This window comes from Emys orbicularis, chromosome 4 (assembly GCF_028017835.1).
Source record: "Emys orbicularis isolate rEmyOrb1 chromosome 4, rEmyOrb1.hap1, whole genome shotgun sequence".
NCBI classification, from domain to species: Eukaryota; Metazoa; Chordata; order Testudines; family Emydidae; genus Emys; species Emys orbicularis.
The window spans coordinates 88038912-88053862 of NC_088686.1; the positions used below are offsets into that span (position 1 = coordinate 88038912).

A 14951-nucleotide genomic window follows, 5' to 3' on the forward strand; every position below is an offset into this window, starting at 1 on the left:
TGCTACTGCTCACTGGTGTTTTGTTTTTTTAAAGAAAAGGATCAGAGGAAGGCTCAAATCAGAATTTTGGGGCCATTCAGATACAGGTCTAAAATTCCAAACTTCATTACTCTGGCCCCTGTCATTATAATGACCTGAATAAAAAATTTAGATCTGAACACCACCAAAGTTCAGGGAAGTTTTAATCAGAAACTCAAAAAATAACATATAGTATAGAAGTAGGGTAGGGTAGGGTATGGCAAGAAAGGAGAGATTTAAAAAGAAAATGTCAGGTTATTAAGGGAAATGGGTCCTGAAAAATGGACAATGAGCAAAGTGTTAAGATTTTGAGGATTTTGCTTTCCTTGGGCTAAACACGGCAATTTATTAAAAATAAAAGCCTCCCGCACAGTTCAAAGTTAGAATTAAAACTGATTTAAGATGGAAACTCCATCCTGTGAGACCTAACTCCTGCAGTTTATAACGAGATGGATTATATACCATTGTGAAGACTCCTGGGTAGAAGTGTATAACAGAAATATTTCTCTTTATTTAGCTTCAAGCAATGAGACTGGACAGGTACCTCTCAGAGAATAGGTCTTCAGTGGTTACAGCTGCCAATTCCAGACATCATCTGGACAAAGAGATGAAAACTCTCCTTTCATAATAAACTGGGATAGATAGGAAGTGAATGTTGAATTTACAAGTTGCAGATATATGGCTGATAACCTTCATGCCTTCCCTAATTTAAAGCAGCTGTAGACTTACTGTTAGCACTTTTCTCCTCCCCGCCCCCGCAGCCCCTATAGTTTAGACTTGTACAACTTTAGAAAATACGTGTTCTTCTCAATACAGCATATAGTATTGTATTATAATATGTTGCAGTCAACATTATAATATGTTGCAGAGTACTAACGACAAATATTATTATGTATGACTCTAGAGCAGCAGGATTCCCTTTGCTGTTAGAGGCGGTTGGTTATCACACTGATCACCAGTCATTTAAAATATCCTAGATAATTATTTCCTGTGTTGATAGTGCACTGAGTATTCTGTCTATATACATTGTAACAGCACTTGCATTTATGAGTCTATAAAAGTGTCATCTAGACAACTGCAGAAACTCTACAGAAATACAGAATTTCCAGTTGCCCACATGTTGGTATCTGTTCAGTCCTCTTCATACTGGCTTATCTCTACCCTCAAACCCTATATTCTCAGTACAAAACCTTGGGGAGATTCACATATTTGCATTGCAGCCATTTAAGTTCAGGGACCACAGCACTTCTCTTATCTCAAGGCAAACTGAGCTCCAATATTTTTGTTTTCTTGGTGGATGTGCAAGAAAGTGAGAATATTACAGAATTATTATTTAATTGAAGAGCAACTATTTCCAAGTCAATTTGGCAAATTTACAGCAACTTTAAACATTAGTGGTAAAATGATTTTAGCTACATGAATACCTCTAACGGAAAGTTGAGGAAAACAGTTCAAAGTTCAGTCCTTAGTTGTACAGTGGAGGATTTTGCACTTCTACTTGCTTGCTTTTCGAAGCTGAAAATATGCATTTTGAAGTGATAGTGGATGTCAGTAATAATGAAGGGGAAAAACAGTTGAACTTCATATGGACCCGTGTGTGAAGACCTGAAAATGAGAAAATTTGAAGGATGTTGCATCATTTTCTATTAGCATCAGTTATTTTATTTTCAAGCCTGAACTATATTTTTAATATAATGTTGCATTCCATGGAAATAGGAAAACATGAAGAAAAACTGGTCTGAACAGCTGGAATTCCTGGAATGATATTTAGTCAATGTCTCTTCTGATCCTCCTTTTGATGGCATCTCCATCAGCCTTAAACTTTTCTGAAGGACTCTTTAGCTCAAGGGTCGGCAACCTTTCAGAAGTGGTGTGCCGAGTCTTCATTTATTCACTCTAATTTAAGGTTCCGCGTGCCCGTAATACATTTTAACGTTTTTAGAAGGTCTCTTTCTATACGTCTATAATATATAACTAAACTATTGTTGTTTGTAAAGTAAATAAGGTTTTTAAAATGTTTAACAAGCTTCATTTAAAATTAAATAAAAATGCAGAGCCCCCTGGACCAATGGCCAGGACCCGGGCAGTGTGAGTGCCACTGAAAATCAGCTCGCGTGCCGCCTTCGGCACCTGTGCCATAGGTTGCCTACCCCTGCTTTAGCTGAATGCAAAATGTGAGCTCTGCAATTCTCTAGTAAATTGGCAACTCCTTCACACTGGCCCGGCCTCAACCATTATCCTGCTATGCAAAAAAGACATGTTGGACCTAAACTGACTTGAAACTGCAGAAAAACCTGAGTGTCTCTGGATAAAGTTGAGAAGTGTGAGCAACAAGGGTGATGTCATGGTCGGAGTCTGCTATAGACCACCAGACCAGGGGGATGAGGTGGACAAGGCTTTCTTCTGGCAACTAGCAGAAGTTGCTAGATCGCAGGCCCTGGTTCTCATGGGAGACTTTAATCACCCTGATATCTGCTGGGAGAGCAATACAGCGGTGCACAGACAATCCAGGAAGTTTTTGGAAAGTGTAGGGGACAATTTCCTGGTGCAAGTGCTGGAGGAACCAACTAGGGGCAGAGCTTTTCTTGACCTGCTGCTCACAAACAGGGAAGAATTAGTAGGGGAAGCAAAAATGGATGGGAACCTGGGAGGCAGTGACCATGAGATGGTCGAGTGCAGGATCCTGACACAAGGAAGAAAGGAGAGCAGCAGAATACGGACCCTGGACTTCAGAAAAGCAGACTTTGACTCCCTCAGGGAACAGATGGGCAGGATCCCCTGGGAGAATAACATGAAGGGCAAAGGGATCCAGGAGAGCTGGCTGTATTTTAAAGAATCCTTATTGCGGTTGCAGGAACAAACCATCCCGATGTGTAGAAAGAATAGTAAATATGGCAGGCAACCAGCTTGGCTAAACAGTGAAATCCTTGCTGATCTTAAACGCAAAAAAGAAGCTTACAAGAAGTGGAAGATTGGACAAATGACCAGGGAGGAGTATAAAAATATTGCTCAGGCATGCAGGAGTGAAAGCAGGAAGGCCAAATCACACTTGGAGTTGCAGCTAGCAAGAGATGTTAAGAGTAACAAGAAGGGTTTCTTCAGGTATGTTAGCAACAAGAAGAAAGTCAAGGAAAGTGTGGGCCCCTTACTGAATGAGGGAGGCAACCTAGTGACTGAGGATGTGGAAAAAGCTAATGTACTCAATGATTTTTTTGCCTCTGTCTTCACAAACAAGGTCAGCTCCCAGACTGTTGCACTGGGCAGCACAATATGGGGAGAAGGTGACCAGCCCTCTGTGGAGAAAGAAGTGGTTCGGGACTATTTAGAAAAACTGGACGTGCACAAGTCCATGGGGCCGGATGCGCTGCTAAAGGAGTTGGCGGATGAGATTGCAGAGCCATTAGCCATTATTTTTGAAAACTCATGGCGATCGGGGGAGGTCCCGGATGACTGGAAAAAGGCTAATGTAGTGCCCATCTTTAAAAAAGGGAAGAAGGAGGATCCGGGGAACTACAGGCCAGTCAGCCTCACCTCAGTCCCTGGAAAAATCATGGAGCAGGTCCTCAAGGAATCAATTTATGAAACACTTAGAGGAGAGGAAAGTGATCAGGAACAGTCAGCCTGGATTCACCAAGGGGAAGTCGTGCCTGACTAACCTGATTGCCTTCTATGATGAGATAACTGGCTCTGTGGATGAGGGGAAAGCAGTGGATGTGTTATTCCTTGACTTTAGCAAAGCTTTTGATACGGTCTCCCACAGTATTCTTGCTGCCAAGTTAAAGAAATATGGGCTGGATGAATGGACTGTAAGGTGGATAGAAAGCTGGCTAGATCGTCGGGCTCAACGGGTAGTGATCAATGGCTCCATGTCTAGTTGGCAGCCAGTTTCAAGCGGAGTGCCCCAAGGGTAGGTCCTGGGGCCGGTTTTGTTTAATATCTTTATTAATGATCTGGAGGATGGTGTGGACTGCACTCTCAGCAAGTTTGCCGATGACACTAAACTAGGAGGCGTGGTAGATACACTAGAGGGTAGGGATCGGATACAGAGGGACCTAGACAAATTAGAGGATTGGGCCAAAAGAAACCTGATGAGGTTCAACAAGGACAAGTGCAGAGTCCTGCACCTAGGACGGAAGAATCCCAGGCACAGCTACAGACTAGGGACCGAATGGCTAGGTAGCAGTTCTGCAGAAAAGGACCTAGGGGTCACAGTGGACGAGAAGTTGGATATGAGTCAACAGTGTGCTCTTGTTGCCAAGAAGGCTAATGGCATTTTGGGCTGTATAAGTAGGGGCATTGCCAGCAGATCGAGGGACGTGATCGTTCCCCTTTATTCGACATTGGTGAGGCCTCATCTGGAGTACTGTGTCCAGTTTTGGGCCGCACACTACAAGAAGGATGTGGAAAAATTGGAAAGAGTCCAGCGGAGGGCAACAAAAATGATTAGGGGTCTGGAGCGCATGACTTATGAGGAGAGGCTGAGGGAACTGGGATTGTTTAGTCTCCAGAAGAGAAGAATGAGGGGGGATTTGATAGCAGCCTTCAACTACCTGAAGGGGGGTTCCAAAGAGGATGGAACTCGGCTGTTCTCAATGGTGGCAGATGACAGAACAAGGAGCAATGGTCTCAAGTTGCAGTGGGGGAGGTCTAGGTTGGATATTAGGAAACACTATTTCACTAGGAGGGTGGTGAAGCACTGGAATGCGTTACCTAGGGAGGTGGTGGAGTCTCCTTCCTTGGAGGTTTTTAAGGCCCAGCTTGACAAAGCCCTGGCTGGGATGATTTAGTTGGGAATTGGTCCTGCTTTGAGCAGGGGGTTGGACTAGATGACCTCCTGAGGTCCCTTCCAACCCTGATATTCTATGATTCTATGATTCTATTCTCCCTATTCGGCAGTAGGAAAAGATTCTCAGCCTCTGTTACCAAAATCAAGCTGCAGGCTAGTAAGGTTCAATCTTGTTTTCTTAAGACACTTATATTATGAATACTGCAGATGAATTATTGACTATCCTATCTAAGGAAAGGATAATTATCCAACTCAAGTTTAATATTTGTTACTAAGCATTTCTGTGAGTTGGTTAATTAGTTACTTAGCATTGTATTGTTTTTAATTTAACTTTGTAGATTTTCTAGTAAAATATTAATAGAGATCTAAAATATTAAGCTCTGTATGGCTCTGATTTTAATATTATACATAGTTAGAATGAAGGCTTGGTAAGAAATGGAAAAATCCTGGTAATGAACTTTTGCTTTAGACTATTTGCTTGTAAAATTCCATAGTGCCCTGTTATTTTGCTGAGTGTCTACAGGCCTATCTGGGATAAGAGTTTTTTTTAAACCCCTACACTGTTAGTTTATAAATAGATTAATAAATAATTCATTTGACAAAAGCTCTCTCTCTCGCTCTCTGGTGAGTATTTCTTTTAAGGTAAGATTAGCACATCAATGTGTGATAGCGCTTTTGTAGCTTGGCTTAAAAGCAGCTGTGAAAAATGCATTTGGAATTTAGTTTTGTCTTAGAAATTGAAACTCTAACTACATTTTAACAATTTTTGAAGATAATGGCTGATCAAGCAGAAGCCAGCAGCAGCTATATGTGCAGTCACTAGCTTTTGCCAGCAAATTCAATCATTGCCTTCCCCCTTCAAAAGCATATAATTGTCACAGTTGTATCTAGGCACTTAATATTTATGAGAAATGTGGCATAGAATCATAGAAATGTAGGTCTGCAAGGGACCTTGACAGGTCATCTACCCTGTGCTGAGGCAGGATCATGTATACCTAACGCATCACTGACAGGATTTGTCTAACCTGTTTTTAAAATCCTCCATTGACGAAGATTCCGCTACCTTCCTTGGAAGCCTATTCCAGTATTTAACTAGTTTTAGAGTTAGAAAGTTTTTCCTAATACCTAACGTAAATCTCTCTTGCTGCAGTTTAAGCTCATTTCTTGTCCTACCTTCACCATTGCTCTTAATAACAGCCTTTAACATATTTGAAGATTATCAGGTTCCCCCTCAGTCTTCTTCTCTCAGGACTAAAAATATCCAATTTTTTTAACCCTTCCCCCTATGTCATGTTTTCTCAATCTTATTTTTGTTGCCCTCCTTTGGACACATACCAGTTTGTCAACATCTTTCTTAAAGTGTAGGGCCCAAAACTGAAAACAGTACTCTAGCTGAGGTCTCACCAGAGCTGAGTACCGTGGAACGATTACCTCCCAATGTGACATTCCCAGGTATACTCTGGATTAATGGACAGCTGTGTCCCCTCAATTCTCCAACCTGGGGTGCCTTTTATACTGCTTTGCTGAGAGAACAACCACTCCTGGCCTTCTCTCTCTCACACACATACCCTCTGACTGACACACACACACACACACACGCGCGTCTGACGAAGTGGGTATTCACCCATGAAAGCGTATGCTCCAATACATCTGTTAGTCTTTAAGGTGCCACAGGACTCTTTGTTGCTTTTTACACACACACTCGCACCCTCCAGGATGTAAATGATTTCTAGCTGAGTTATATGAGAGGTCTTAGCTAACCACTCTTGAATTATATTGCAGAGTGACACCAGCAAATTCCGAGTCCCAGACTTTTCCCTAGAAATGTGTTTTTTGTACTGCCCAGTACCTTCCTGGACAATACGAGCTTATATAAAGTCCGTCACTTCATTAATAGAAAATGATATACACAAACATGGTTATCTCAAATGAAGCTTCCTAAACATTTCAATCCCAACACACTGGCATAGATAAAACAATAAAACAAGTTTAACAACTACAGAAAGATAGATTTTAAGTGATTACAAGCAAGGAAGCATAAAAGTCAGAATTGGTTACAAAGAAATAACTAATATCTAACTTATCAAGCTAAGTGAATTCAAAGCAAAAAGGTTTCTCTCACCATATGCTTATAGCAGTCTGGCTGGATTCCTCCTCTGTCAAGACCCCTACCCCAGTTCAATCATGCTTTCATTCTCTTTCAAATGTTGTTGATGATGTGAGTAGAGATAAGGGGAGAGAGGTGTTTGCTCATTTTTATATCTTTTTCCTCCACTTTGAGAATCATCTCCCGCTGGGGTTCAGGCAACAGCCAGTCTGTGTACAAGGGAACCCCCAGCTGTTCCATTGCCAAGATGTAAATTTCTTGCTCACACCTTTCTTCCTACCAAAGAATGATCGCTTAATCAGGTGATAGTCCATATGATTGTGTTGAGACCTGGCTGAGACATCAGTTTGTCTTTTGTCTCTGGGGAACTGGTTTGAAGTTGTTTCCCCAGACTTGGAACATGTCTTATAGAGTAGAATTTTATAATTCTACATACAATGTTGCCACACATATTTTACCAGGGCAATAAATGTTCAGCAGATTTGAGTTTTCAAATGATACCTCGCAATGCATACTTCATACAAAATCTATTATAGTTTTGTAAAAAGGATGAACACAAGGGTACACTGTCACATCCGGGTATTGCATATGACCCTCCTGTTAATATACCTCAGAGTGGTATTAGTCTTTTTTGCAACTGCATCACATTCCACTGTAACCCCCAGATCCTTTTCTGCAGTACTCCGCTTAGCCAGTTATTCCCCATTTTGTAGTTGTACATTTGATTTTACCTTCCTAAGTGTGATACTTTGAACTTTTCTTTATTGAATTTCATCTCATTTATTTCATACCAATTCTCCAATTTTTCACGGTCATTTTGAATTCTAATCCTGTGCTCCAAAGTGCTAGCAACCCCTCCCATCTTGCTGTCATCTTCACATTTTATATGCAGACTCTTCCACTGCATTATCCAAGTCACTAATGAAAATATTGAGTTGTACCAGACCCAGGACAGATACCTGCAGGACCCTACTAGATACATCCTCCCAGTTTGGTAGTAAACCACTGATAACAACTCTTTGAATATTTGAATATGTTTTGTCAACCCGTTCTATATCTACTTTATAGTAATTTAATCTAAACCACCTTTCCCTAGTTTGCTTATGAGAATATCATGTCAAAAGCCGTACTAAAATCAAATTATATCATGTTTGCAAACTGTTGCTATATGTGAAACCTGCACATTTTGGTCATATTTTAAAATCCTGAAACTGAAGTATTTAAAATGTTTTGTGGAGTATTTTTGAATCATTCTACTGGCTGATTTCCCAGCTGATTTTTAATGGCAATTCAGTAAAGGGAAGATGCTACTGTTTCTGATTTTACCTGACACAGAATTCATACATATTGTTTGGGATATTTCATAGAGACAACATTGGTGTGTACATCTTCAGAGCATCATCGTATGCCCTTTAGAGTTCCATCACTGCCGTTATGTACAGTTTTTATATAGCCACTTCTTTATTATTTAATTCTATTGTTTAAATAATAGGGGGGACCTCCATGTCATTGACAGAGCCCTGGAGATTCTTTCCCCCTGCATGTATTCACACCCTTCCTATTCCTCCTATTTTAATCTTTCACTCTCCCTTTTCCACCCGTAAACAAAAATAATTCACCATATCATGGCCACCACGGAGTCTTTATATCTTTTTTGTAAAAGAATTCATGAATAAAGCAAGATGTTGTCATCTAATGGGATAGTGGGGGTCAAGGTTTCTGGGTTCTCTTCCCCACTCTGTCACAAACTTGCTTTGTGGCTTGGAACAAAGCATTTAATCTCTTTATGCCTCAGTTTCCTCATCTGAGAAATGTCTATAGTAATACTTAACTACCTGAGATGAGGCTTACTGTTTGTAAAATGCTTTGAGGCTCTCTGGTAAGAGGTGCTTTGGAAGTGCAAAGGTACTGAAAACTATTAGTCTATATAGAGATTGTGGTGGTAGCAATCTGCTTTTGTATTGTTCCTTAATATTCAAAGGACAAAATTTAGTCCTTGAAATGTTCTTTACAAAAAAAAATAAATGATGTTCTCTCACATTTCCAACACTGGGTCTAATAGTTCTTTCCAGCTGAACAAAGCAGCAGAATAAAAGTTTCCCAGTTAGAATGAAATCCAAGCAGCTTTAAACTACTATGAAAAATACATAAAATGGACTGGACCTATTATGAGACTCAGTGTTTTTCAAAGGCGTTTTATTCCCAGTTACTCTAGAACAGTTCTCACTCTGTTATCCTCTATATGGAGGATTGTATTTTCTTTTCAGAATAAATAAAATCTCCAGTCCAGAACAGATTGCAATTATTTGCTGATCTATCTGTACGTTTGTGAGATTCCTGTTCCGTCCACTGATCTCATAGTGAAAAATTGTTGTAGAATATTAATCAGGGAGAACTGTAAAGAATATCTTTACTATAAGCAATATGTCTTTAGGAAACCTAAGTATTGCCATGCCAGATCAGACTAATGATCCTTCTAGCTTAGTATCCTGTCTCCAGCAATGACCAGTATCAACTGCTCCAGAGGAAGAAACACTGCAGTTGGCAATTGTGGGATAATCTGCACCCCAGGAAGGGTTCCTGCTAACCTCCGGTAATTATAATCAGAGGTTGGTTTATGCCCCAAAGCTCGAGGATTTTCAGAATTGTTACCTTCTGGCATTGCTGACTCTCCCACACATAAGTCACTGCTAGAAGTTTTGTTTGTAAATGTTTTTGGCAAGAGTTGTTCCTATTTTGTCAAGCCTACTCTAACCTCTCTACTTCTCTAAGTGGTATCTAGTTAACAAACACTGGAAGATACCATATAACATTTCTTAAATACTTAAATAAGCACATACTTTTATTTGGTGGAGAGAACAGTATTCATTCTACATTGTCATTTAATTTTCAGGCTCACCTTGTGGCAGCGTTTGAGCAGAGCCTTGGAAATATGACTATTAGACTACAGAGTCTGACTATGACAGCAGAACAAAAGGCAAGTTTGAGAAACATTTGTTCAGTATGCGTATGTGTAGATGTACACATCCCAATGGGGAGGAGGACCAAGTGATTTTTAAAAATTAATTCACAGTAGCGATGTTTTTATCAAACCTGTCTTAAAAACTCGGTAAGTTGCCCTGTTCTGTTCGTTCCCTTGGAAGCATCTGGAACTGGCCACTGTCCAAAGACAGGATACTGGGCTAGATGGACATTGGTCTGACCCAGTATGGCCATTCTTATGGTCTTATGAAAGAGGATAATCCTTTTATTTGTATTTTAAAATGAAAATATGCATGTGATTGGTGGGACACAGCACAAGAATGGGAACCTGGATCTTTCCTAAGTTCTATTTCCAACTCTGACATTGTGACTTCCTTTGTAGCTTTGGGCAAATCACATAACCTTTCTGCCTCGGTTTCTGCACCTGTAAAATTGCTTGCTTACCTCATGGGGTGTTGTGAGGACTGATTAGATAATGACTGTAAGTTGCTTGGAACAAAAGAAGTGCTAATTATTGCTTTTTAGTACAGTTTGTCTTCTTCCCAACACATACATGCATATATCCAGTAAAAACACTATTAAAAATTACTGCGCTATGTACAGTCACCAATTTTTAGTGCTACTTTAATGCACAATAATTTCTCCACATTGTGGAATGACAACATCTGAACCCCTAGAAAGTAATGCTTTCAAGTTCCAGTCAATCGTACAATATACACCAAGCCTCAGCACATTTCTTATGCACTCCCAGACCATTCACCAAGCACCTAAACCAAAATTGAAAGGAGGCTGCCTGGGAATACTTACATGGAATCTAAATGTATAGACATCTCATTGGTTTCTTTTTCATTTCAGGATTCAGAACTGAATGAGTTAAGGAGAACCATTGAACTCCTGAAAAAGCAGAATGCTGCTGCCCAAGCTGCCATTAATGGAGTAATTAACACACCTGAGCTCACCTGCAAAGGTAAAGAAACAAACTCTACTTTTAACAGCAGTGTAGCACTCCTGAGACATTAGTCCTCTTGGTAATATCTGATGCAATTTACCTTGCCAGAGACTGGCTTTGTATATATCATCAACTGTATTTGCTCCTGCTTTGATGTAACATGGAGATGTATACATTTGTATCTCAGTAGAGCCCTATGATTTTCATTGGTCCCTTCTATTTAAATAAACTGTTATCAGACTCTCCTGTGCTGTCTAATAAGCAGTTTAACAAAACTTTGCTATCTGCAGTTGCTATATTGCTCAAATTCACTGTAAGCATTTCATAATTCTCATCTCTGCACAGCAGCACAATAAAGGAACAGAATCCCCCTTCTGAGAGTTGCAGATACTGTGAAATCTCTAAGTAATTACCTGATTCTTTTTTTAAATATTTTTTTTCCAGTGCAAAGCAAGGGCCTGATCCTGCAAAGTTTCCCTCACATTACTTGTCTCACTGACTTAAATTGGGACTATTTGCATGAGGAAAGGTTTGCAGGCTCATATGTGAAATATTAATTGCACCACGAGAAACAAGGAATATTGCTGTGAACTATGCAATGCATCATTTTGTGCAAGTGATTCTAAATGCGCTTAATTCCTGAAACATTTTTGTCGGGATGAGTGACCAGTGGAGATATTGAAATGTCTCCAGTAAATTTGACTATGTTGCTGTTAACATTCAGGTACTGGGACTGCCCAACCTGCTGACCTGCGAATCAGAAGGCAACACTCTTCAGATAGTGTCTCTAGTATTAACAGTGCTACTAGTCACTCCAGCGTGGGAAGCAACATCGAGAGTGATTCAAAGAAAAAGAAGAGGAAGAACTGGGTGAGTGTACTTCAGGAGATTGTGTGAAATGAATATAAAATTATCCTATGAACATCCAGGTTGAAATTCACCCTTGTGCATCAGGTCAGCACAAGGACTATGCACCACTTAACTCAACCCTAAGCCCTATTTTGAAGACATAAGTGAATCTTAAGTGATGCCTATGCTTGTGCTGGCCCTCGGCATGGAAAGAATGGTATCTTCACTAGCCAAAAAGCCAGTCATAAAACCTGTAGTTGTAGTATCTCTCAAAGACTAGTCCTGGCTAAGAGACATACATAGTCTAGTCTATTAGTGTAAAACATTAGAGAAAACTCCAAGTACATACATTAAATGAAACAAATTCACAATGAAGGAAGATTAAGCCTATTAGCTCATATTGCCTTCCTCTTCTGAGTGCATTCATTCCATTTTAACTTGGGCTGTGTTCTGAATGCTACCATGAAATTTTTAAATCAAATAAATCAGTTTTTCAAGTTCTCTTGTGACAGAAGTTTCTTCCAAAAGGTTTCAAAATAATCATCTTTCACTTTCCACTTCTCTTTCTTTGCTCATCATGTGTTCTATACAAGGTACCATACACTGGAGGAAAGGTACACAGTATTAAACTCCATTTTTAATTAGACCATTGCTGCTGTAGTAACATTAGCTTTGTTTTTGTTTGGACTAAAATACTTAGTTCTTGTAATGTAGTCAACAAAGCAGTCCACACCCTCCTTCCCACTCAACGTAAATGTTCCTGGATCCTTAGCACACTGAAATTATAAATATGCTGCTACACAATGTTATAGTTTGCTCTTGTGAACGTTTATTCTGAAATTATCAGTGATCCTGTTATGGTTATGTATGAAACTCCCTTTGTACCATGAGACTGCAACATTTTACTTGAACAGAATCTCATTTTAAAGTATCTTTTCTATCTCAATGGTTTCACTTCCATATATTAATCATAACACTTTCTCTCTCCTCCCCCCATTGTCCAAAACCTTGGGTTCAATGAAAACAGTGGCTTCTCCAAATCCTCACAGGGTGTCTTGTGTGTTACTTGTTGGGGCACTCTGCTGGCAAGGTGGACTTTATTTCTTTCCTCCTTGTAAACAGTTAATGAGTCTTTTTCACATCCGCTATATGATCAGTAATCCCTCAGTCATGATCAATACCTCATCATATCTTTTCAGTCCTACTTTATTAGTTATTTTATGTTTCCATGGTCTAGAAGATTTCATCCCAGCACCAAGCTACATATCTCATTTGTCATTCAACTACTCTTAGTGTGGGTTAGGGGACATTTATTTATTGTGTAAAAGATGAATATATAGGGTCTTAGTGAAGTTGGGGTAAACAGAGGAATAGTATCTTGATTTTATCAAAGGAGCACATTATAGCAGAATGAAGAATGGATATAAAATTAATTCTTTATTTATAAACTGGACATAAGTTGCACCCAGTGAATGTAGAATGCTTATTTCACAAATATTTGTGAGGTCTTTTCTAAACTCAGAACGTCTAATTACATAGTGAAACATTACCTTCAGGCTAAAATAAAGGTACTTCAGAGACGTGTTGCCACTGAAAACTTAGTGCAATTTAAAAAAATCTTATTCACCTATAAAACATGTGAGTTACACTTTTGTAATGAACTGAGATCTCAGGGACCCACCAGTTTAGCCATAATCATGCTTGATTTTTCAGTTGTTTTGTAAGTCGGATTCCTATTCAAAGGACTTATTAGTTGCGGATAGGTAGAGAAGCCAAATATTTTAATCTGATGAAATATTTATCCCTTGAAGGAAGACATAATACCGGTGCCTCACCAACTCAGTTAAGAGATTACTAGCCAAGGAGAAAATAAGATTTAGGCAGTATCGAGATTCAGATCTGTGTGCCATCCCCCATGTGATGTGAAATGACCATGTGTTCGAAGGTCCCATTTTTAGAGAATATAGTTCCATGTACTCTGATTCCTGTTTAAAATTATTTCTGGTGTGTTTGTTGTTTATTGGTCATGTTTGTCTGAGATCCAAAGCTTTCCCCGTCACTGGCTTTCTCTGTTAAAACTTGTCTTTTTTCCTTCCCCCTTCCCTTTTGCTTGCGCTTCCTCTGGCAGGTCAATGAGGTAAGGAAGACCTACTTTAAACTATAAAATACAAAGCTAACCCATCCATTTACATGACTAACCCCATCAGCATCAGTAACCTTGTCTGAGCCATGTTGCTTTATAACTGCAAGTTGCAATAACATTGTTACAAAGTTTCTTGTGCTGAATGGAATTCAGTATTTGTTGTGAGGGAGACACTCTAAAAACAGGAGGCATCAACATCTAGCCCTTTCAAGAGCTTATTCTAGATTCCCTTATTAATCTTATTAAATGGCTAAGATTAATGTGAAGTATTTGTTTCCATTTTGTTGGAAAGATTTGCATGCTAGAGTTTTTACTTTGTGACTTAATTTATTGCTTAGATGCATTCTTTATGATGTCTCTACTGTTATGGTTTTGTTGTTTCAGTTACGCAGCTCCTTCAAGCAAGCATTTGGTAAAAAGAAATCCCCCAAGTCAGCATCTTCTCATTCAGATATTGAGGAGATGACTGATTCGTCATTACCTTCATCACCAAAGCTACCACACAATGGCTCAACTGTTTCTACCCCGTTGCTCAGAGCTTCTCATTCCAATTCTCTGTAAGTGTCATTTTTATTTTTAAAAATTTCTTAAAATGAGTGGTTTGGAAATGCAACAGTAGGAAATGTACTGTAAGAAGCAGTCCTGCATTGACAGAGAAATAGGACTGGATGAGCTAACGGAATGAGGAGTGTCATATATTATTTAGTGATATTACCCCAAGATGAGATCGGAGCCCCATTTTGCCATACATATATACACATACATTCACACAGTTCTGGGTGAAATTCTGAACTCAGTGTTTTCCCACTGACTTCTGTGAAGCCAGGATTTCACCTAATGTCTGCCCTGAAGATTTCACAATCTAAGTAGATAAGGTAAACCAAAGGTGAAAGAAAGGAAGTGGTAGTAGTATTATCCCTATTTTACAGCAGGAGTACAGAGAGATTAGATGACTTGCCAGGGGAGTCACAGGAAGTCTGTGGCAGAGCTGGGAACATATATCCTGAGTCCCAATCCAGCATCTTAACCATAATACTCTATGAAGCCAAAAGACATCAACTCTCTTCTATAGAGTAATTCAGTATTTTCACCGTGTAAGGGAAGTAATTGTAACCAA

General features: G+C 39.5%; 1 protein-coding gene across 3 annotated transcripts in view; it reads left to right on the forward strand.

The window, feature by feature from the left end:
* Window positions 1–14951, forward strand: part of NAV2 (neuron navigator 2) — a 354629-nt gene that overhangs the window by 321650 nt on the left and 18028 nt on the right. For 2 of the 3 annotated variants that reach the window (XM_065404227.1, XM_065404228.1), the window contains 5 exons: window positions 9805–9888; window positions 10749–10860; window positions 11567–11712; window positions 13820–13828; window positions 14219–14391. In XM_065404227.1, coding sequence (XP_065260299.1) covers window positions 9805–9888; window positions 10749–10860; window positions 11567–11712; window positions 13820–13828; window positions 14219–14391 — 524 coding nt within the window. The remainder of the gene's footprint in view (window positions 1–9804; window positions 9889–10748; window positions 10861–11566; window positions 11713–13819; window positions 13829–14218; window positions 14392–14951) is intronic. The other variant, XM_065404229.1, reaches the window with a different exon arrangement.